Genomic DNA, 23,398 nt, shown 5'->3' with positions numbered 1-23,398 from the left:
CACTTTATGTATAAAATTTGCATTCTTTATTTCATGTACCATATATTTAAGCTATTGTGATCATATTAAGATTTTTTTAGAGTATGTCTTAAAAGAGGGATAATCTGATTTAATTTAAGCCTCACTTAAGCTGTGAAAAAATAACTGTGAGTCATCAAATAGTTACTAAATAATAATTCTTGGAAGGTATAAATCTACACATGTACAGCATAACGCTGGCAGCAGTTGCTTAAGCGGAACATATATTGACGCAAATTCTGGGAATACAAGAGCATAACAGCGTCGGAAAAAGGCAAGGGATGAACCCAAGGGGTGAAAAGATATGGATTGTGTGCAAAAGGGGCTGAGGAAAAAGAGGGCACTCTAACGAAGAATAAAAGGGAACGAGCGCTGTAACGGGGATCTCTCTTGTTGTATCGTTTTCCTGTTTGGTGGCTCGGAAGTTAGCGGGAGTTCGCATAAAGGGAGGGATGAAGCATCTGTGCTAAGATAAGATGTCGGACAGCAGGCTTTCTTGAAAATGGAGAAGGATTCTACACAGAGCTGAAGGTAAAAATTTCCAGTCCTAGCAGAATCAAGCCGTCACTGAGAAGTCCCATCAAGTTGTTCCTGAAACGCAAAGATTTAAGTCCGTTTTCGGCAGAAATAATGAAGATAGCGTAACCCCTACGTTGCCATATGGACAGCCAATAGACAAAAAGTAACCAGACATACACATGGTGCTGAAAGGTGCAGAAAAAGTTCAGTAAGGTGAAATTACTCTATTTTGTGTATAAAATTCATGAAAAGAGAGAAGATTGTTTGCGAATGTGAAATTAAGAACAGTATTCTAAAGAACTCTGTGGACAGTCTCTAATTAGAAAGTTAACCTCCTTTGAGAGAGTAAGAAGAATTGTTTGGAAAGGATCTTTAGTAATTGTATGTGATAGGATTAACTTAATGAGATCAGAATTGTGGATTTTAGTAACTGAGTAACATTAGAATGTTTGTTTATATTATCTTATGAATAACATTACAGACAGGAATTTTAGTTTAACTTCATATCATTTGCTATCTATCCCAGTATGCAGTTATCGTGTTTCACATGCTTTACGATGTTTCTTAACCTTTGATTTAATTTAAAGCATGTTAACCTCTTAACTCGAGTCTTTTCATTTAGTATTGAGTCAAATTAAGTGTATGAATTTTTTGTGTATTCTGTTTAGATATTCCAATAAACATGTCATATTTACCTAAACCTGAGTCATGCCTGATCACAATTCCAAACTACCACTTATAAAAATAAAACCTATTTTGGCGGGAAGGAATTAGGAAGTGTATATAATTATAGATTTAGGTCACGACTGCAATAGTCTGAATCTATACAGCAGCATTAAAGTAAAGTATTGTGTAAGAATGGCTCATAATCTAGTATTGTCTCCCTGAGTAAGGATCTTTTCTACTATAGGATACTGGCTGGCGCAGCAAAATATAAATTTGCCAGTATCCAAAGAGGAAACAATCCTAAATGTACGCATATTAGGCCCGATATCTGAAGAAGTAAAATAGCGATAGAAAGATAGAAAAGGAAGAGATAAATCATAAAATATATAAATAAAAATATATAACAATTGTAATATAATACAAATTCTATTTTTAGGTTTTAATTGCTAAACTATAAGATCTAAGACAATGAGATTGACAAAGGGGAATTCCTAAACATAATAAGCTTGCTATTATAAAGGTTAAATGTGCAAGAGGAGGAGGAGTAGCACCAAATTTGAAGTTTTCCCTAATCAATGCAAAATTCCTTATAGATATTTCATTTATAAGCATAAGCACATGAAAAAAGTAGGAAAAATTTCCCAAACTGCTAATTATATACAGGGTGTTCGGGATAAATTTGACATATTTATAATTAATTATATTTTTCCGTAAGTTACATGTATTAACACACACTTCTCTTCATTTAAAAGGTTGGACCCTTCTTCATTCATATACAAGATGTCAGAAAGGATGGATAGCTGGAACCCACCTGAATCATGGAAGAGAATAACTTGTATCATGATGATTCGTGCGGGCCATCAAAATAAGGATATTTCGACTGCTGCCCAATGCTCCCTGAATACAGTAAAAACAATCAGGCATGAACTAGAGACTTGCAATGGTGACTACGAGGATGTAGCAAGAAGAAAGATCCCTAGCAGACGATCTGATTGCGTTCGTACAGCAGAATTCCTCGCAAATCTGCAGGAACAGGTGTTGAAGATCCCTGGCATTGGAATTCGGGCTTTGTCACGTGAAATGAATGTTGCAGCCTCTACTATGAAGCTTGCACTCAATGAAGACCTCCGCTACTACTCATACAAGCGCCGCAAAGGTCAGCTGCTTACAGAAAAGGCCCGTGAAAAACGTTTGATAAACGCGAAGAAACTTCTAAGCAAAGTGAAACATCCTGCGGAACCACAAACAATCTGGTTCTTTTCCGATGAGAAAAACTTTTGCCAGGATCAAAAACACAACACGCAGAATAACAGATGGCTTGCATACAGTACAAAGGACATTCCTCGTGTAATGCAGACTAAATTTCCCCAAACTCTGATGGTTTTCGGATGTGTATCCTCTGAAGGCAATGTGATGCCTCCGCATTTTTTCCAAGAGGGCCTCAGGTTGACTTCAGATGGCTACGTGGAGTTGCTAAACACTGTAGTCAAGCCCTGGATAACAAGGGTAGCCAATGGTAGGCCGTATGTATGGCAGCAAGATTCGGCCCCTTGCCACACCTCTGGGAAAAGTCAAAAATGGTTGTCTGAAAATTTCTACGACTTCACCAGTCCAAATGTTTGGCCTCCAAACTCCCCAGACCTTAACCCCATGGATTATTTTGTATGGGGCGCAGTTGAAAAAGACACCAATCGCACTTCCAGTAATACAAAAGCCCAGTTAATGGATAAAATTAAAACAGTTTTTGCGGCCCTTCCCAGGGAGACTGTAGCATCAGCTTGTTCGAGGTTCCGAAGCAGGATTGAAGCTGTGATCGATGCTAATGGTGGTTATTTTGAGTAAATCTTGTTGATAGTATTGTAATTAACTCTGCCTGTAATGTTTTTTGTCAATTCATTAAATTTAATAGATACAAAGAAGATTTTCTTTTTCCTTACGAAACTGTCAAATTTATCCCGAACACCCTGTATGTTCAAGCACTAAACAGGTAGTCTATAACAGGAAGGATATTTATTAATCATGACAGATGCCAAATTTCATCAGCATACCACATATATATTTCTGAAAATTATTACAACATGTATAGACCTCCTCTGTTAGGTTGTTTGTTTGTTAAATTTTTGATTATTATTATTTTGGGCAACTCCAAGGAGTCGACAGACTCATCGAGGGAGGCCCTAACATCATGTCAAGAACAACTATTCAACATTCACACACTATCTATCATACCTCGCCTTGAACTCATTCACAGTCATAGTACCCACAACAGACTCTGGCAACTTATTCCACTCATTCACCACTCTCCAACTAAAAAAACCTAACTCTAACACCCCTGCTAACCACATTCTTGCCCAGATTCCATGTATGGCCCCTAGTCCTCCCACCACCAGTCCTATTCTCAAAAATATCTTCTGTTTATGCTGTTTATTTTGATGCTGCAATTTACAGATACCAATTGATAACTATACTAATGATTTCATGTGTTCACTAACAGCAGAATGTGCATTTCTTTTCATTTTAAACATCTTGATGAATGAAATAGTCCTTGTCACTTATATTACTGAAGATCATTATGCATTTCTTCTAACATTTTTGCAAGTGGTATTTATAGTTCTCATTTTAATAAACTAATTTTTGAAAAATTATATCATAATTACCTGATCTTCTATAGCCTTGTGATCTGTTTCTTGAAGCCAAAATCCAAGGATTATGCTATCATTTGTGTGGCAAAGACCTCTAAGTAAAGATGTAGTTGTATTAGCAGCATTTTCTGTTAACGTGAACTCAGCAACTAAAAGCCGCAGCAAGCTATTGTAACTGCCTAAAATACCAGAAAAGAGCTAGAATTCATGTGAATCTTTGCCATCAGCACTATATATAAACCTTTATAAACAATTTAACTTAACTCATGCATGCACAGTAGATTCTAAAGCTTTCTGCATGTCAAATTGTTGTAAATAATAAATACAGTATGTTAAAATAAATGTTTGTATATGACTATATTCCAGAATGAAACAGTGATAGGTATATTCCTGTTGTCACATATAAGGCAAACATATATGTATATTTCTGCAGTCTCTACATCTATATAATGTCAACAGCACTTAGAGAAGAACTCATGGATTTGGAAAGAATCCTTATAAAATTATGTCATATCAGTTGACTACCTGTCTATAACACTGGCAGAAAACTGCATACAACACTGTCAGCCAAAGGAAATGAGGATTCCAACTCAGCTCAAGAAAAACATATGAATGAAGCTAAAATCACAGGACACCAAATGGCACTTTGGATGGGTGTATTAAGATCTCAGTGGTCCAATATGGAAACGAGTCCTAAAGGAGTTCAAAGGGATTCAAATTAGTACTGAGATGCCACATAAAAACTGAACAGTCTTAGTTTCTACAGAAAGACAGCTACACATAAGCTACACATAAGCAACATCAACCATGGTCATCAACAGCACAGACTACAATCATGTAAAGAACATCATGACTGGTGTTGAAACACCCTTTTTATGATTGGATTAGTGAGTATGGGTGAGGAGGATGGCAAAATATACAGGTGTCTCAAGAGATCTGTTTAATTTTTTTTCTCTTCAAGAAATATTTGAACACTTTAGTTTAAACCAACTCTATGAAACCAGAACAAAAAGTATTAATTATTTTTTGTTACCTTTGTTTTCTTTTCATGTGTTCAGTAGCTGTTCTCATCATATCCGAATATCATTCTGTTTGTGAAATCTAAGTGATATTGAGTGCACACAGCATGTTGTCATTAGAGCTAGGTACTGCATACAGCTAGCAGTGAACATTTCACTGATGATGGGAAACATACACTTAACTATGAAACATTCAAAAAAGAATGTTTTTCATTAATTTAATAATTTCAACACCATTGAAGACAATGTCTACAAATGTTTAAGTTCCAATGATGTGATAAGTACATTTTGCTGATTTTTCTTGAAATCTTGTACTAAAGTACAATGATCTATAGTACACATCATCATCATGCGTATCAAAGATTTAGGCATAGCATGGCCTGTTCCGGCCTTAGAAGTCATCGTTGAATCATTTAAGAGGACGTCCTGGTTTTCTTTTTCCTAATGGCTTGTACTTTAAGGCTTGTTTTGGTAATCTTTCTGTTTTCATTCTTTGAACGTGTTCCATCCATTTATGTTTATATTTTTTAATTTTTTCTATTACTGGTTCTATTACTGGTTTAATTCTTTCATAATTTCTTCATTTCTTTTGTGATCAAATAGGGTATACTTTGCAGTTTTTCTCATAAATTTCATTTCTGCTATTGTTAATCTTTGTTTGTCTTTTTGTTTTATTGTCCAGATTTCGCTTCCATACATTAAGACTGATAGGGCTAATGTATTGTATACTTTTAGTCTGTTTTTTTTTTTAACTAGATTTGGTTTAAATATAGAGTTAATTACATCTGTTATTTTTAAATATTTTGCAATTTTTACGTTTATATCTTTTTCATTTTCATATGTGATCATGCATCCTAGGTAGTTAAATGAATTCACCTGTACTAAGATCTTGTTATCTATTACTATTTTAGTTCTTGCTGGATCTTGTACTTTAAACGCCATAGTTTTTTTATTTTTCTGTTGATATTATCATACCATAATCTTTGGCTATCTTATTTAGATCTAAAATAGTTTTCTGTAAGTAGTTGTAATGATCTTAACACTATAATATTAAAAACAATCCACAACTCATCTTTTTACAATAAGATTTATATCATACAAATCACAAGTGTTGCAATAATATCTTGTACTATAATATCAGTATTAAAAATTTATATTTATAAATTTAGGGACACAAAAACACATGTGTTGAAAAGATTATTTTATTAATTATTAATAAAATACTATTTGATGTTTCAACCCCTGTCTCGAGGTCATCATCAGAAGGATACATGCATATAAGGAACAAGCTATAGCCTTGTATACCGGTGAACTAAATCTACGTAGTTAATTATTCCTTCTTCCTAGCCTGACCTCTAGCGATAAAAAAAAATAAAATAAAATAAAAATAAATACACACACACACACACACACATATATATATATATAACATTAAACTTTTCTTTCTCGGTATAGAGTCATTTAAATTCATTTATATATATATAAAAAAAATACAACTACAATAAACTGCTAAAGTCTTGATGTATTAATATTCTTCTGAATTTGTACATTTCTGATTGTTATAATATGATTTCCTTCAGTTACTGTTGAATGTTACAAACACTTCACCAGGTTGTCTTCTTGTAGTGCGATTTTTCTATTTCTTCGGCTTGTTTAGGTTGTTAAACAGGTTAAAGATGGGTCCTCCACATTCTAGGAATGGTTAGGCCATCATTTTTGTTGAGTTTTGGGTTATGTTTGAGCATTTCACATAACTCTTTAAATTTCCTCTCAAACCAGGTTTTGGTGTGGTATAGGGATTTGGTATTTTTCCAATCAATTCTGTGGTATGTTTGGAGTGCGGGATCAGAAAGCCCGGTTTTTCCAAAATGGAGGTATTTAATGTGTCGTTTGTGTTCGTCTTGTCTAATTGGGATAGTTTGCCCTATTTCCCCTATGTATGGTATCTTACATGTGCATTGTATTTTGTATACCCCTGGGTGGGCTAAGTGTGGAAGAGGATCTTTAGAAGAACTGAGTAGGTGTCTTAACTTATTCGAGGGTTTAAAGGTAGTTTTAATGTTGTATTTGCGTAGTGTTCTGTCTATTTTTTCAGAAATGCCTCTAACATAAGGAATGGCAATAGCATTCCTGAAATCGTTTTTGTTCTTGCTGGTATCTTTGTGGAGGATCTTGTGAATAGTTTTTTACTGTATACAAAAGTATTCATGTATTCATATACATCTATTCACAAGATCCTCCACAAAGATACCAGTAAAAAAGATTTTTTAGTTATCTTACACCAGCTACTTAGGTGGCGCTTTTTGGAATTGTCAGTTAGTGTTTAATTTTGAGCTCAATGTACTGAAGATGCCTGTGACACACAGGTGAAAATTATACCAATAAATAATCTTTCTACGTGAGTTTTTTCTGTTATTTATTGTGTACCGATATGTCTACTCACGGTTTACCTCTTTTAAAACTGATTGTGTATTCTATATGAATATGCAATAATGAATTTTAGGATGTTTAATATCTAGTAATTTATAAGACGCAGGAAATAATTTCTCCACAATGCTGTATGGTTCTTAGGCCATATGTAAACTTTCTATACCTCCCCCCTTTATTTTAATCAGCTCAATCTTGTACATAACATATCAAATTTCTAAATTTTGTTCTTCTCTGAACTTATTTAAAGCTTACCTACTCTTTTCTGATGAAGCTTCACTTGTTTCTTTTATTTTTGCCAAAGAAATATTAAATATATTTCTTTACCCAAGAAATCAGAAGGAAAAAGAGAATATCATAACCACATAATAAACATGGGTTTTCTTGAATACTGTCATCATATATAGCAGATTGAGGAAATGACGGCAAAAGATCCCGATCCTTCATCTCAGTCAGACTTCAGAGAATTTTGGTGATTTGAATAACCTTACCATAGTATTGAGGTTCATAAGCGACTGTGAACTTCTTCATACTTAAAAGCTTACAGACTTGTAAGAACAATTCAATCACCAAATTAGGACTTCTGCCAGTCAAGAGTGAATCAGGACAGCTATAAATGAAGACAATATCGTCAATGAAACAATGAGCTAAAGTCTTTGGTCAGGGATTGAAAATGCTCCAGGGAAGCGAGATAGCATATCAACCAGAATAAAGATATATCTAACTTCTTTCATTTGTACTGTGTGGGTGTGGGTGTGAGTGTGGAGGAGGGGGGGGAGAGCTATATAGGAGTTTCACAGACTGGAAAGATGCATTTCTTTGAATGGATTCTTTAGCTAGGAAATATGACAATATTTTACAAAATTTCTGCTATTGCATTTGATGATTCTTCTTACACTATTATCGCCAAGATATCTATACTGTTGTTGCTTTGAAGACTATTCTGGCATCTTTGCTTCTGTCTTCCCACTTTCTCTTTCCCTTTGGTATCCAATTCTTTACTTTCTTTGTCCATCTGTTATCTTGCAATTTATCTATATGATTTTTTTCCATCCTTCTTTTCATTTTTAATCCAATCATTTATTGGCTGTCTTTCAAATTTTTTTCCGATTTGTGCATTCTTAATGTTGATTGATATTGTTACATCTTCAATTTTCTTAATATTTTCATCTCAATGGTTTCATTTGTATACTGCACGTTTCCAGAGCATATGTTAGCAATAGTCCAAAAATGGCTTTGTAGATTTTTATTTTTGTTTCTTAGGTCCTTGTTCTTCCAACACAGGCTGTTGAGATAACCAAATATTCTACCAGCTTTTAGTACTTGTTCTTGTACTTCATTTTGTGTAATATCATAGTTAGTAAGATAAAATATTTAGGAATAAAACAAAATTTCTTTTCCTTCTTCTTCATTCCTGCTACTTCTGTATTGTGGAACAGTTTCCCCCCTAATGTGTTTCTCAAAGAATACAATATGCAGGCTTTTAAATCAAATGTAAACAAGTTTCTCCTTTCCCAATGCACTACCCATACACAGTACTAATATACTATAGGTTGATTAACCAACCTACCTCACATGAATGGGGCCAAAAATAAAACATTTGTGAATTATTTTTTTTTTTTGGTTTATAGCTTACATCTTGTGGGTTCTCTAACAACTGTCTTGATTTATTTTTTGACCAGTTTGTTTGATGGATGACCAGTAAACTCTCTCTTCAATTCTAGACAAAACCTTTTGTGACCTAGACGATCTGCTAAAGGGAAGCATGATACTAATTTGAGATTAAAGCTGTCTTCAATAGAGTTTTCTTAAGTCCAACTCTTAATCTTTTCATTGATCAGAATTCTATTCATACAATTTTGCTGATACAATTGTGTATTAGTGCACTACACATGCAGAAGTTATAAAAAAATATGAAAAAAGTAAATGAAATTAAACTGCAGAGAAAGTATATTCTTGTTTAATCCTTTATCCAAGTATAAGCAAATGAAGACTGTATGTGAAGTGTCTTCATGACTAGACTACTTGTGCAGATGTAGATACACACACAAATATGATGCATATAATATCTATATTGCATACATATTTGTGTATGTGTATGCATATATCTATACAAGTAGCCTAGCTATATATATATATATATATATATATATATATATATATATATATATACACACACATATACATATGTACTTTGTGTGTGTGTGTGTGTGTGTGTGTGTACTGCATCTACTTGATTATGTGTAGATATATACATGCACACATGTATGTATGTATCTACAAATAGTCCAGAGCCTAGTTACAAAGATACTCCCCATGCAAACTTTGTTTGCTCACACTTGAATAAAGGATTAAATAAGAACATCATTTCTTAGCAAGTTTAATATAATTTCAAACCAAATAACAAAACTTCCTAGAAAAAGTATAAGAGTAGGCCAGTATGTGCAAATACAGACAATATTTTGTATATAATATAAATATTATAATATTTTGCATGTACAAATACATACAAAAAGAGTAATTTTTTTACTCAAGTACTGTCAACAAAAACAAAATATTAAAAGAATTAATATAGTTGTTAAGTTAATTATGATGATAAGGTGTAAGTTATCTTAATTAAAAAATTGGATGCAATTCATACTTTCAAAAGCAGCAGGTGGCAGAAGGTTCAAGACTTCATAAAGTCGCAATCTAACCATAGCAGCACTAGCCTTCAGATGCTGACCATAAGATTTGAAAACATGGCTTAAACTGCAAAGCAATGAATAAAATTATATATATTAGAGAGTAATGTGTAAGAGGAAAAAATCTATCTATATACATATATACGCACTGCTTGGAAAGCAGTTAAGAGATACCCCCATGGGCAAGGTGAATCATGCAATGTAATGAGTGACATGTTTGGAGCCAGTATAAACTGGAGAAATATGATACTCCCAAGTCAATACAACTGTGTCTGGGTGAAATGGCTGCAAGTAGGATGTCATCTTGCATGTCTATCTGTTCAGCAAATTGTTGACAAATTGGGCCATCCCAGATCAATAATCAGTGATACCAGACTTAGATGAAAGCACTGGGAGTTAACTGCAAGTACCCACAGTGGACAACCCAACACACTCAACCAAATGTGACTGTAGGGTGTTACAAAGGATAATATGTAAAACTTCTCAACATTTGTCAGTCAACACATTGAATGCAGAGTTACAGACATCAACTGGAACACAAATCTGCACAAATACATTCAGAACTGAAGCTCACAACATGGGTTTCCATGGTAGGATTGCAACATGCAAGCTCCACATTACCTGAACCAACATGTAGTATTGTTTTCAGTGGCACAAAGAGCATGTATAGTGGGATGTGGAAGCTTTCAAAGTTGTGTTAAGTAATGACGAATCACGTGACACCCTTTACCAAGCTGACAGACAGGCATGGCGGATGCCCAGTGAATGTCTCTTACCAGAGTGTGTTAACCCCAACTATGAAATTCGGAAGTGGGAGTGTGATGGTATGATAATGTTTTTCTTGGTTTGTCCTCAGACCTTTGTTTGTGGTGCAGCGAACACTGAACTCTGAGAGGTATCTGAACATTTTGGACAATGCACTGCTTTCTACTTTGTGGTGTTCCTACAGAATTGACCATTGTCTCTTTCAGCAAACAGACAATGCACTATGCCTTGAATAAAGAGACAACTCTGAGAGGTATCTGAACATTCTGAACAATGCAATGCTTCCTACAAAACTTATCATTGCCTCTTTCAGCAAGACAATGCACCATGTCACAAGGCTGCTGCTTTAACTGCATGGTTTGTGGATATGAACATCACACTTGACTGAAGGCCAGACAAGTGTAGTAACTAATCTAAACTCTACCGAACATCTGTGGGATGAACTGGAGCTTCAGATGTCAAGGGACATCTATACCACAACAGTCCAGGACCTCATTACATGCTTACAGGAAGACTGGTCCGAAATTCTCATACTATTATATGCATTTGTGGAATACACATATTCCTCCTGTGGAATTGCTGCAGTCATTGCAGTGAAAGGAGGTCCTGCATCTTATTAGGGTGGGCAACATGGTTGTTTCTCACACTGTAGTCTCTCTTGACTTCTTTCCAAGCAGTATATGATGCAATGGATTTACTTGGCTATATGACATAACTAAAGAAATTTAATGACTAGAAGTCAAGAGATACTATTTATTATTTGAATGCACAACTATTTTTGTCTTCTTAGAATACTTCATTGGGTATATAACATGAAAAGAAAAATACAAAAATATGCATTACAAGAGAACAACAGCATGTCACTCATGTGCCTCCAAATCTGAAGATCTCTATTTATAGAAAACACACACATACCAATAGATACCTTCATTCACAATCTCATCATTATCTGCCTGAAAGCTTGGCATAATTTCTATATTAAGAAAACATGTTCACTCCCTCGTCAGTGAAGAAGAGATTAGCAAAGAACTAGTTTCTTCTTATAACCTTTCAGGAAAAGGTTATCCTAAACACTCTGTTTTTAAGCAACAATTGAATCTACTTGCTCACTGTATGGAAGATAGTGTTAAGTAAAAGACTTTATATCTCTATCGTATATCAGCTTTGTTTCACCAAAGTTAGCTAAAATTCTCAAGAAATTTAAAATCCACACTTCTTTTACTCCTCTATCCAAACTCCATTCCTTACTTGATACACCTAAACCATAATATGACAGCCTAAAGTATCCAGGAGTTTATCATCTTTAGCATAACTGCAACTTGACCTATTTTGGTCAGACAGAGAAATCCATTGAGTTGCATATGGAAAAACATGTGAGATACATCACATATGGCAGAAATAGAGCCTAATTTTGCTCACCCTAATGATGAAGATTCTGTCATTTATCCAGTGATCTGAAACAAATCAGAAAACATTTTAGATATTACAATGAGCTGGGGAGAATTGTGGAATCAATAAAGATTGTCCTCAATCCATCTTAATACTAACCTTAGCTATAACCTATCTGATAGTTACTCTTCAGCTATCCAACTCTGGAATACATAAGATCATACCACTCGTGAATGTGCCCAACAGTACCATGGCATACAGAATAACTTCAAATGCCAGTAATACATTTGCAAGTTAATTTATAGCTGCTGTTGTAATGTATATTTTTGTATTTCTGTATGTTCAATAAATAATAAATAGTTTTTTTTCTATTCTGGTATCTCTTGGCTTCTAATAATTAAATTTCTTTAATTATATATATATATATATATATATATATATATATATATACACAATTTTTAAAAATTAATAATTATACTGACTAAGAACACCAAGAAAGGTAAGAAACTTTTAATAAAACACGACTAGTTTCGTCGGAATGCCGACTTCTTCAGGTGTGTAAATAATAACAAAAAACTGAAAAAATAACAAGGTAAAAAACATGGACTTCTCAAATAAAAAAAAATTTAATCTATATATATTATCCATGAGGTTAGCCTAGTGACTATGCGCTTCGCAACCATAGCCTGGGGAAGGAGTGTCCTAGGTTCGATTCCCGTCGACGACGTGAGGAGCTCAAGGATCTTCCTCAGCCATAGCCAAGTTAGCTGGTCTTGGGCGTGAACAGCAGGGTTTTTCTCCCCAGTTTATCTGGGGTTTTTGATCCCGAAAGCAGGCAAACCGGCCACGTGAACACACACGGATTACAGTCATGAATATCACCCTTAGGGGATGCAGCAGAAGAATGGCGAGCCAGCTGCATTAATATGCCAGTAATCCCTCATTAGGAGGGGGGCTCAACCCGTCCTAGGACAGACGAGAGGGATAGGAGGAGTATATATATATATTAGAAAGTAATCTCTAATCAATGAATGATGAACAGTCTGTGATTATCCTAATTTAATTAGGATAATTACAGGTTATGTAAACCTTTCAAGGATGGAAGTTGCATTAAAAATATATTATAATTTGTATCGTATTTGCATATATAATACAAATTATTGACTTAAATTATTTAAATCAACACCCTATATGTTTTATTTTCTCACTCCAGTTACATCTAATGACCATCAACCTCATTTAGCTTCAAGGTAAATCAAGTTTTGTGCAAAATAATATGTACACAATATTACTGCCTTATTATTATTATTATTTATTGCTAATAATCATTAACAAATAATGATAGCCAAAAAGGAAAACATTTTATTACTTGCATAACTAAAATGAATTTTTGCAATGCATTTCAGCAATGTAATTTAATTATGCTGAATTAGGTACTAAGAATAATAGTGTCTGCATATAATCATGAAATTCCTGATGTGTATTTGAGGGATGGAGCATACAGGAAATTATGATAATAGTACATGAAAAGGTGACATCATTGCTAATTATCCTGTAATCTGTCAATCATCATCATCTGTTCACTGGACATCCACACCAGTCCTCACCATGTAGCACTGTTGTATGCTTTTTTTGAAGGCTTCAACTCTCTGAAGATCAGTCACTCCACACACAACTTCCATCCATATCATTCGTCTACTCTTTCCTCTTTTCCAGGAACTTTACCTGCTATTACTGTTCTGAGAAGTCCTCCTCCTATTCTTTCATTGTGTCCAAAGTATTTTAACTTTTTCTGTCAATATCCTTAAGGAGCTTTAAAGTTCTACTGATCTTTTCTAACACCCATTCATTTGTATGCCTTTCAGTATACAGTCATTCCTCAACTTACGTCCAAGTTCCATTCCATCCAGCAGGACGTAAGTGGATACATTAAATCAACAGAGTTACAGGGGTTAGGGACTTAACTGTAATAAGTATACCATCATTTTAATTTTTAAACAGTATTATAAAACTGTACTGTGTGTTACTGCCACTATAAAACAGGAGAATAATCACCGAATTTTCCTCCACAATCACCTCTTCATTACCTTCCCCTTTATGAACAATCAGTCTGTGGCTCTTCTGGTGTAACCTATGTTTTTTTGATGAAAATGTCCAATGTGCTTTGCTTATTCCTATTCTTCTTATCATCATAAATTTGTTCCTAGCAAGCAAATGCATCATGTCAATATCCTTAAGGAGCTTTAAAGTTCTACTGATCTTTTTTATTATTTTATTTCTATTATTGTAGCGTTCAATATTGGGGTCCATGTCTTCAGCCATTTTAAGAACATCGCTAACTGCAAAAAACATTTCTGCAAGACCCTTCACCGTAAATTGTTTAACTACCTCTTCCTATTCCTCTTTTCCTTTTTTTGTTTAATCTCTTCTGCAACAGTTGTTCCTCAGTTCGACCAATTCATTGTTGGTCAACTGTTCAGGGAAATTTTCATTTCCATAATCATCTATTTCCTGCCATGTACCCTCAAGGGTTGTACAGGATATGATAGTACTACATGAAAAATTTACATCATTACTAACTTCCTATCTACAATTTTCTCCAAATCAGTCTGTTACTTGTCAAGACTCCAACATTATCAGATCTTATATTTCTATCGTCTAAGGCACTTTTTACCGTATCAATCCACCTATATCTTGGTCTTCCTCTAGGTCGTTTTCCTGCCAACCTGGCAAAGAACACTTGTTTTGCTAAACTTTCCTTGCCCATTCTGTTTAAGTGACCATAACACCTGAGATTAGCTCTGCTAACGCACTCCTGGATGCTGACAATGTCAAGTTATTTCATAATATCCTAATTTTTAATATGATATTGCCATCTGTTCATTCCTCTAATCTTTCTCAGGATTCTCATATCTGCGGTCTCTGGTCTTTGGTCTAGTGTTTTACTTCTGACCCAGCTCTCAGGTCCATAACTTAAAACTGGTTTGAACACTGTCTTGTATACAGCTAATTTAGTGTTCCAACTAATTTCTCTCTTATTCCATATGAATTTATTCAATTGACTTCCCACCAAACCAGTTTTGTTGATTCTGTTGTCTATTTCTATATTTAATTTACCATCTTCAGTAAAAATTGTGCCTAAGAAGCTTAAATGTTTTACTTGTTCCACAGGTTCTCCGTTCACAACACAGTTCACATTTTCAATGATTCTGCCTATTTTCATTGTCTTTGTCTTTTTATTGCTGACCTTCATACCATATCTATTACAACTGTTATTCAATTTAGTCAGAGAATCTCGCAGATTTGTAGCAGATTTATTTAGAAGTATAACATCATCCACATAAAGCAAAGAGCTGAGATTAACAATTTTGATATCAGGTTTAATACCACTTTCCTTCATAATGTGATCCATATAGATAATGAATAACAGAGGGAATAATGTACATCCTTGTCTCACACCAGATTTAACATTAAACCATCTTCCTGTACTTCCTTCAATTCTAACTGCTGACTCACAACTCAAATAAAGACTAAGTATTGCTTGATATAATGCCCCATTGACACCATATAACTGTAACGTATTGAATAGCTTTTCTGTTGGCACCTTGTCATATGACTTTTCCAAATTGACAAAACTTAAATACAGATCTTTGTTATATTCCCATGCTATCTCAACTATTTGTCGTAAAGTGAAGATCTGATCCTGACAGCCTCTATTTGACCTGAATCCAGCTTGTTCTTCACCAAGCTTTTCTTCCACAATTCTTCTGAACCGTTTCTCAAGTATACTTGCACATATCAAACTTACTTAACTCAGCCATTAGTAGAGCCTCTGCTACTAATGGCTCAGTTAAGTAAGTTTGAGCACTGTTAGTAGTTGGAAGGGGACCAATCGTTCGATGCTGTTGGCACACTCTCCCTCGATGAGTCCTTGGACTTCCTGGAGGTGTCAAATAATAATAATAATGATAATAATAATATCTTACCAAGAACACTCAGTAGGGATATACCTCTGCAATTCTCACATTCAGTTTTATTTTCCTTTTTATATATGGGTACTATGAGAGCTCTACTCCAATCATCGGGAATTCGTCCCTCTGTCCAGGCTTTCTGAACTATGCAGTGCAGCCACTGTAAGACTCTTATACCACCATACTTCAGCATTTCTGGTCGAATATCATCTACTCCTGCTGCCTTTCCACATTTCAAGCCTTTGATGGCTTTTTCTACTTCAAGTATGCATATGTATTCCTGACTGCATGCCTGGTCAGTGTTTTTTTATCACTGTGCTGTCATCACTGCTTGTTTCGTTTAGCAGTTTTTCAAAGTAATTACTACATACTTCAAGGATATCTTTTTCTCCTGTTTTCATTTCACCTTTATCATCTCTAACTCCTTTTACAGCACTCTTTCCTCCATTCCTAAGCTTCTTCAACAACCCCCAGAATATTTTGCTACCTTCTTGATATTTATTTTCTATGTTCTTGCCAAAGTCCTCCCATAACTTTTGTTTAGCTAGTTTTACAGTGTTTAGCTTTCTTACATTTGTCTCTGTATTCTCTAGGTGCACAAGCTGACTAATTTGCCAGGAACGTTTGATATGCTTTCTTCTTTTCCTTCACTGCCTCTTTAACTTCCTGTGTCCATCATAGAGTTCTAATTTTTCTATCCTTGCAGACAACTTCACCACATGCCTCTCTAGCTAAATCAATCAGGGTTTTCTTCAAATTCTTCACTGAATCTCCAAGGTTTGGTTCCTGTTCTCAAAATCTTTCATTTTTTCTTCAATAATGTTTGTGTATTTTAGTCTACATTTCACATCTGAGAGATGCTCAACTTTTATTCACTTTAAAACTTTCTTGCATGTTATTCTTTTCAATATGAAATTCAATTTTATCCTGCTCAGGACTAAATAGTGATCACTTCCAATTTCAAATCCTCTGCACATTCTCGTGTCCTGCACCAGGGAGAAAACATCACTATCAACAATAACATGGTTAATGAGACTTGTCTTATTCCTTGCCTCTTCTCTCCATGTGAATTTGTGCACATTTTTATGTTGGAATATGGTGTTAGTAATAACCAATCCATGTCCTGAGCAGAAATCCAACAGGTATTTGCCATTATTATTAGCTTTGCTCTTTTCTCCAAATTTTCCCAAAATATTTTTGTATGTCTGACAATCATTTCCTACTCTGCTATTTAGATTCCCAACAAGGACCAACTTTTCCTTTTTCATTGTGTCAGTTTCTTTTTCTAAAGCCTCAAAAAGTTCCTATGCTTCTTCATTAGTAGAACCTTCTGTGGGACCATAGGCACAAATAAGTCTCATTGTCCAGTTCCCCATTCTCATATTTGTCCCATTACTTCACTTGAGACTGCCTACCATTCAAGAAGATTAGCCTCGTATTTTGTGTTGAATACTATGGCTATTCCTTCTTTACCTTGATTGTCATTGTCTGAATATAATATTTTGTATTTATTGCTCAGAATGAGTTGAATTATGTCATCGTCATTCGCTTCGAGATTCAGATTGTTTGCTAGGCTCACTATTACAAACTTCCAAAAATCATGCAAAAACCTTTTTAATGTCTTTTCCCATATGCCAACCATACAGTGAGAGGTCACTTCATCCCAAGCCACAGCAATATTTTTAATAGCATGATAAATATCGAATGTTTCCAGAATTGCATGGGAGTCTGGTCATTTCTTTCTGTAGCAGAAATGGCTTGTGAAAAAGTTCTCTGTAGATAATAAGCCTTAAACACTGCAAGAACTCCCTGATCCACCAGTTGGATCAATGAAGTTGTGTTTGGAGGGAGAAAAATGACCTTGAACTTGGTAAAGATCATCACTATAAGATGTATAAGATAGATGACCTGGAGCATTATCTAGAATTAATGAAATTTTAAATTCTACATTTTCTTTCACACAATAGCTTTTTTTTTATTTCACTCGCATAACAGTTGATTAAGGCATCCTGAAACAATTTTTGAGTCATTCACGACTTCTTATTGCTGGGATAATGAACTGGGAGTATGATTCCTAATGTTTTTGAAGATTCGTGGATTCTCACTGTGCCATATAAAATGGTTTCAGTTTATGTCCAGCCACATTACCCGTAACAGAATCATAATATGGGCATTAAGAGCTTCAAAACTAGGTATAGATTTTAGCTTTTTGTGGATGAATGTCCACTCGTGCATTTTTTTTCCAAAACAAGGACATCTCATGCATATTAAATATTTGCTGTGGCAAATAATTTTCCTCCATAATAATTTTATCCAATTTTTCCATAAACTCCTTGGCAGCCTTCTCAGCACTTGCAGATTCCCATACATTTTCACATTATGCAGTGCAAAACGATGCTTAAATCTCATGAACCAATCAGAAGAAGCGTCGAATTCGTAGTCATAATCAGATTCTACTTTCTCCTTCGACATGTCAAACAGACAGTGCCTTAGCGGTTATGGTCACAGTGCCAAGGGGATATGTGCTTTTGGTTCAATTCCTCTATCCATGATGCAAGTAAATTTTGCATATCACCGATAGGACACTGTCGTTGCTTCGTCACTATCGTCGATTTAATAGAAGCAAATCCTTTCACACCCTGTACGATTTTATCCTTATTTTTCAAAATGGTTGTCACTGTAGAATGAGACATCTGAAGTCATGTGCAATGGGCTTACCAACTTCATGCTGCTTTATAACTTGCAACTTCGTTTCAAGATCAATTACTCACCTCTTTTTCTGTGATTCTTCACTAGGTTTTTTGATTGTGCATGTAGGGCTATGTTGCATAAAACATCGTGAAATATTAATGATAAATACACAAATAACCAATTTCTCAAACACAAAATCAACAGAATAACTGTTGAAGACGTGCTGACCGCTAAGGGAGGTTGCTGCTGAAAGTGCTGTTGCCACTGTGCATGCTTTACTTTACGCTCGCTTGCGTCTTGTTCGAAAGTATAGCCGAAAATGTTATTTATTTCCTAATGGGATCACGGACATATCTTCGAGAGGACATAACTTGAACGGACGCAAGTCGAGGAATGACTGCATATCCTCATCAGCCTTCTGTAACACCACATCTGAAAAGCAGCTATCCTTTCTTATCTGGCTTTTTAAGTTCCAAGTCTCAGATCCATAAGTTGCTGTTGGAAAAACATCTGCATCCAAAATCCTCAACTTTGTTCCCATGGAGATATCTAAAATCTGGAAAGATGGATCTAAATCTCTGACTTTATTTTAGCCATTCCTAATTTTCTTCTGACGTCTTCTGAACAGCAATTCTTCACATTAATAATGGATCCCACGTACTCAAACTTGCTGACTTCCTCAATTCTTTCTCCATTAAGGTACACTTGTTTCTCTTCTGTCTGTATTTCCTTTAAGAACCATAATCTCTGTCTTGCTAGGATTGAGCTGAAGTCTTCTGTTATTACTGATCTCATTAACTTTATCAAGAATTTATCCTAGTTCTTCCCTGTCATTACAAAGGAGTATGGTATCATCAGGATATTTCAAATTACTGATCAATCTACCACCAATCCTAATTCCTGTCTTGAACTCATCCAAAGCTTCATGCATGATGTCCTCAGTATGAATACTAAACAAGTGAGGAGAAAGTAAACATCCTTGCCTAACTCCTTTTCCAATCTGAAGCTAATCTGTTCTTCTGTGGCTTCTTGCTCCCTGTACAAGTTAGTTATCAACCTGAGAGCGTGTTGAAGAAAACCCATTCTTTTCATTACTTCCCAGAGTTTCGCATGCTGAACACAGACAAAAGCTTTAGAGCAGTCTAAGAAACACATTACCATTGGAAGTCCAAATTCTTTATACTTTTTTATGATCTGACTAAAGCAAAGGATCTGATCTCTGGTACCCTTACCTTTCCTAAAACCTGCTTGTTCCTCAGGCATCTCTGCCTCAACATTGGCCTCAATCCTATTTAGCATGATCTTCAATAAAATCATGCTTGCATGAGATATTAAACTAATAGTTGTATAATTCTTGCAATCCTTCATATCTCCCTTCTTATTAATGGTATGAAAACCAACATCTTCCAGGCTCTAGGACATGATTCTGTCTCCCATATCCATGTAATTAATCTATGAAACACTCTTGTGGCCTTAATTAATTTTACTGGGATTCCATCTGCACCTGGGGCCTTATTGCTGTAAAGCTGCTTAACTGCTCTTTCAACTTCATGAGCAAGGTGAGTAGGTTCCAAATCTAAATTTCCATGGTGAGAGGGCTCCTCCAAATTTTCTTTATCCACTCTGTTGTACAGTTCCTCAGTATTCTTTCCATCTGTTTTTGATTTCCATTTCTTCTGTTAGTAGTGCTCCATTCGTGTCTTTGATGACATTCGATTTGGGCTTAAAATTGTGATTTAGGTGACAGACTAAATGAAACATCCTTTTATGATTGTGCCTCCTACATCTGGAACTCTATCTCTTCTCGTTTATTAGTATAAAACTTTTCCTTGTCCTGCTTGATGGCCGACTTCTTTATGTAATCTGTTATATTCTCCAGTCCCTGTGTCTCTGTTTTTCCAACCACCTTCTTTCAATTAGTTCTTGTTGAATCTGATATCCATGAATTTCTTGGTCTTCTTATTAGGCCAAGATACTTTATATGATAACCATGACTCCTTCCCAAAGTATTTCTGGTGAGTCCTCCTCACTGGTCTGCAAAAAATCATCCAACAGAGTTGATGTTTCTTCTGTGAACTCACTAGGAAGTTTTCAGAGTCTTAGTCTTACTTTGGCTCTTACTAGCTAATGATCTGTACCACAGCCTGCTCCAAGAGAAGTATGCACATCAGAGAAGCTTGTCTTCTACTGCTAGAGAGTCAGGATGTAATTGATCTGATGCCTTGACCTATCAATGTTATCCAAGTATAGGTCCATCATGGGTGTTTCTGGAAGCAGGTATTTGGTAATAACTAATCTGTTAGCATGGGAAAATCCCAACAGTCTTTCACTACAGGTGTTATATTCACCCAGACCAAACTACCAAATATGCCATACTCAGGCTTAACTCTCATACTCTTTCCCACTTTTGCATTAAAGTCCCCTAAGATGTAAAGTACATCTCTCCTTGGTAGGCAGTCCAAAAGGGTCTAAGTTTTCATAGAATTCCTCACTCTCTTCATCAGGCCTATCTGTATGGAGTGCATAATACCACAATTGATACATTGGTAGGATGAGCCTTAAGTCTAATACAAAATATCCTGTCTTTAACAGGATTATACCCAAGAAGGGCTCTTGCCTGAACTGTCTTCAGTATCACATCTATCCCATGATTCTTTGAATTACTTCCTGAGTAAGCAATTAGCTTACCATCCTGTATTTTGAAGTGATCTTCTCCATTCCATCTGGTCTCTGTAATTCCCAGGATGTCAATTTTATCTCTCTCCATCTCTTTACAAACAATCTCAAGAGCACCCATCTGTAAACTCCAAACATTCCATGTGTCTATGTAAAATTCCCTTCTAAGATTAATCCTATATCTTCTGTGTTCCTCATTCACAATATCACTGATTTTTGTGGAAGACTGTAATATACTTCTCGAACAGGACCTTCTGCTTATGCCCTGACGTGGCTCTGATTATTCTGCACGACAACCGATGCAGCATGAGATGTATTATAAGGCACAGCCATATTAGCATTTTTGAGTGAAGTCACTGCAAGGGAAAAAAAAAGTGGTAAAGTTGTAGAGGCCCTTTCAACATATCTGGGGAAGTTTTGCTCCCCAATTCATCCTAAGTTGGCCAGGTGGGTTGGGACTTCTGCCTACTAAGTGAGGCAGACTCTCACTGCATAAGACTAAATGAAATAGCAAAAATAGGAACGACACATCACTAGCACTCAAATACTCTAATAACATTCAGGTAGAAGGAGCAAGAAGAAAAGAAAGAATAAAAAAAAAGGGAGAGGACCAGTCTACAGATAATATAACAGATGTATATTACATGAAGTAAGGCATGGTCCAGCATTAGGTACACCTAATATTTGCCACACCCATACTCATTAAAGTGAGCCCTGGAAGAACATCTGTCATGACTCCAGTATTATCACATCATATACTTCAGCCTTTTAAGACACTCATTACTGTCAATAATTCAAGTTTCTTCCTCTGGGTGTTTTTCGTACCATTCTGGCAAACAGGATTTTACTAATCTTTCCAGTTTGGTGACCATACCACCTGAGATTAACTCTCCTAATACATGCCTGAATAATTACAGTGTCAAGTTCATTCCTAATATCCTCATTTTTAATATAATGCTGCCATTGATACCATCTGTTCACTCCTCCAATCTTTAACAAAATTCTCATATTTGTCATCTCCTGTCTCTGATTAAGTGTTTTATTTCTAACCCGGCTCTTGTGTCCATAAATTAAAACTGATTTGAATACTGACTTGCATATAGCTAGTGTTTTGACTAATTTCTCTCATATTCCATAAAAATTTATTCAGTTGATTTCCTACCATACTAGCTCTGATAATTCTGTTGTGTATTTCCATATTTAATTTGCCATCTTCACTAAAAATCATGGCAAACAGCAAAAAACTTTCTACAAATAGCTGAAATGTTTTACTTGTTCTAGTTCTCCATTCAGAATGCAGTCAATGTTTCAATGCTTCTGCCTATTTGCATTGCCTTTTTCATTTTATTGCTGATTTGCATACCAAATTACAGCAGTTATTCAGTTTAGGATTACAGAAATGGTATAGCAGATAGGATATAGAAATGGTATAGCAGATAAAGGAAATTCACTAAAGTTAACTTGAGTGAATTTCCTTTAACTTTCATAATTTAAATATCATTGTGCTTACAGGACTTTGTTTTGGATTTTTAGCAATTTGTTAATTAAAATACTTTGTTATGACAGTGATGGCAAAGACAGCAATAAAATACTGCTTTCATGGTATTGTCTGTGTTGCATGGTTATTAAGTGCTCCTGAAAGATAAGTAATTTTTTGATATTTTAGTTGATAATATTAGATTAACTTACTATAGTTTTTGTTTTAAACAGGTGTATGATTGCTGAGTTATTTAGTTCATAAGAAAACCTTGTATTCTTTTTTGTTTAAATATGATATTGTCGGTATAGTGCCAATGCATGGTAGAACAATTGCAGCAAAGACCACGTTGTCAGGCGATATGAAATTGCAGGATTTCGTGCAATGCAGTGCACATGTGTGCATGTGTGTGATGTATTCGTCAAAAATTAAAGGATATGTGGAAGGAAACAAA

At 35.2% G+C, this 23,398-nt stretch overlaps 1 protein-coding gene across 4 annotated transcripts in view; it reads right to left on the bottom strand.

The window, feature by feature from the left end:
• The window catches only part of LOC150095098 (HEAT repeat-containing protein 5B), a 665,516-nt gene that overhangs the window by 420,493 nt on the left and 221,625 nt on the right, over positions 1-23,398 (bottom strand). For all 4 annotated transcript variants that reach the window (XM_090410861.1, XM_090410863.1, XM_090410862.1 and 1 more), the window contains exons 14-15: positions 9,933-10,042; positions 3,861-4,024 (exon numbers count right to left, since the gene is read on the bottom strand). In XM_090410861.1, coding sequence (XP_090266987.1) covers positions 3,861-4,024; positions 9,933-10,042 — 274 coding nt within the window. The remainder of the gene's footprint in view (positions 1-3,860; positions 4,025-9,932; positions 10,043-23,398) is intronic.

This window comes from Typopeltis vanoorti, chromosome 21 (assembly GCF_054136105.1).
Source record: "Typopeltis vanoorti isolate ZY-2024b chromosome 21, IOZ_Tvanoo_1.0, whole genome shotgun sequence".
Lineage (NCBI taxonomy): Eukaryota > Metazoa > Arthropoda > Arachnida > Uropygi > Thelyphonidae > Typopeltis > Typopeltis vanoorti.
This window is presented reverse-complemented; position numbering and strand designations above follow the sequence as displayed.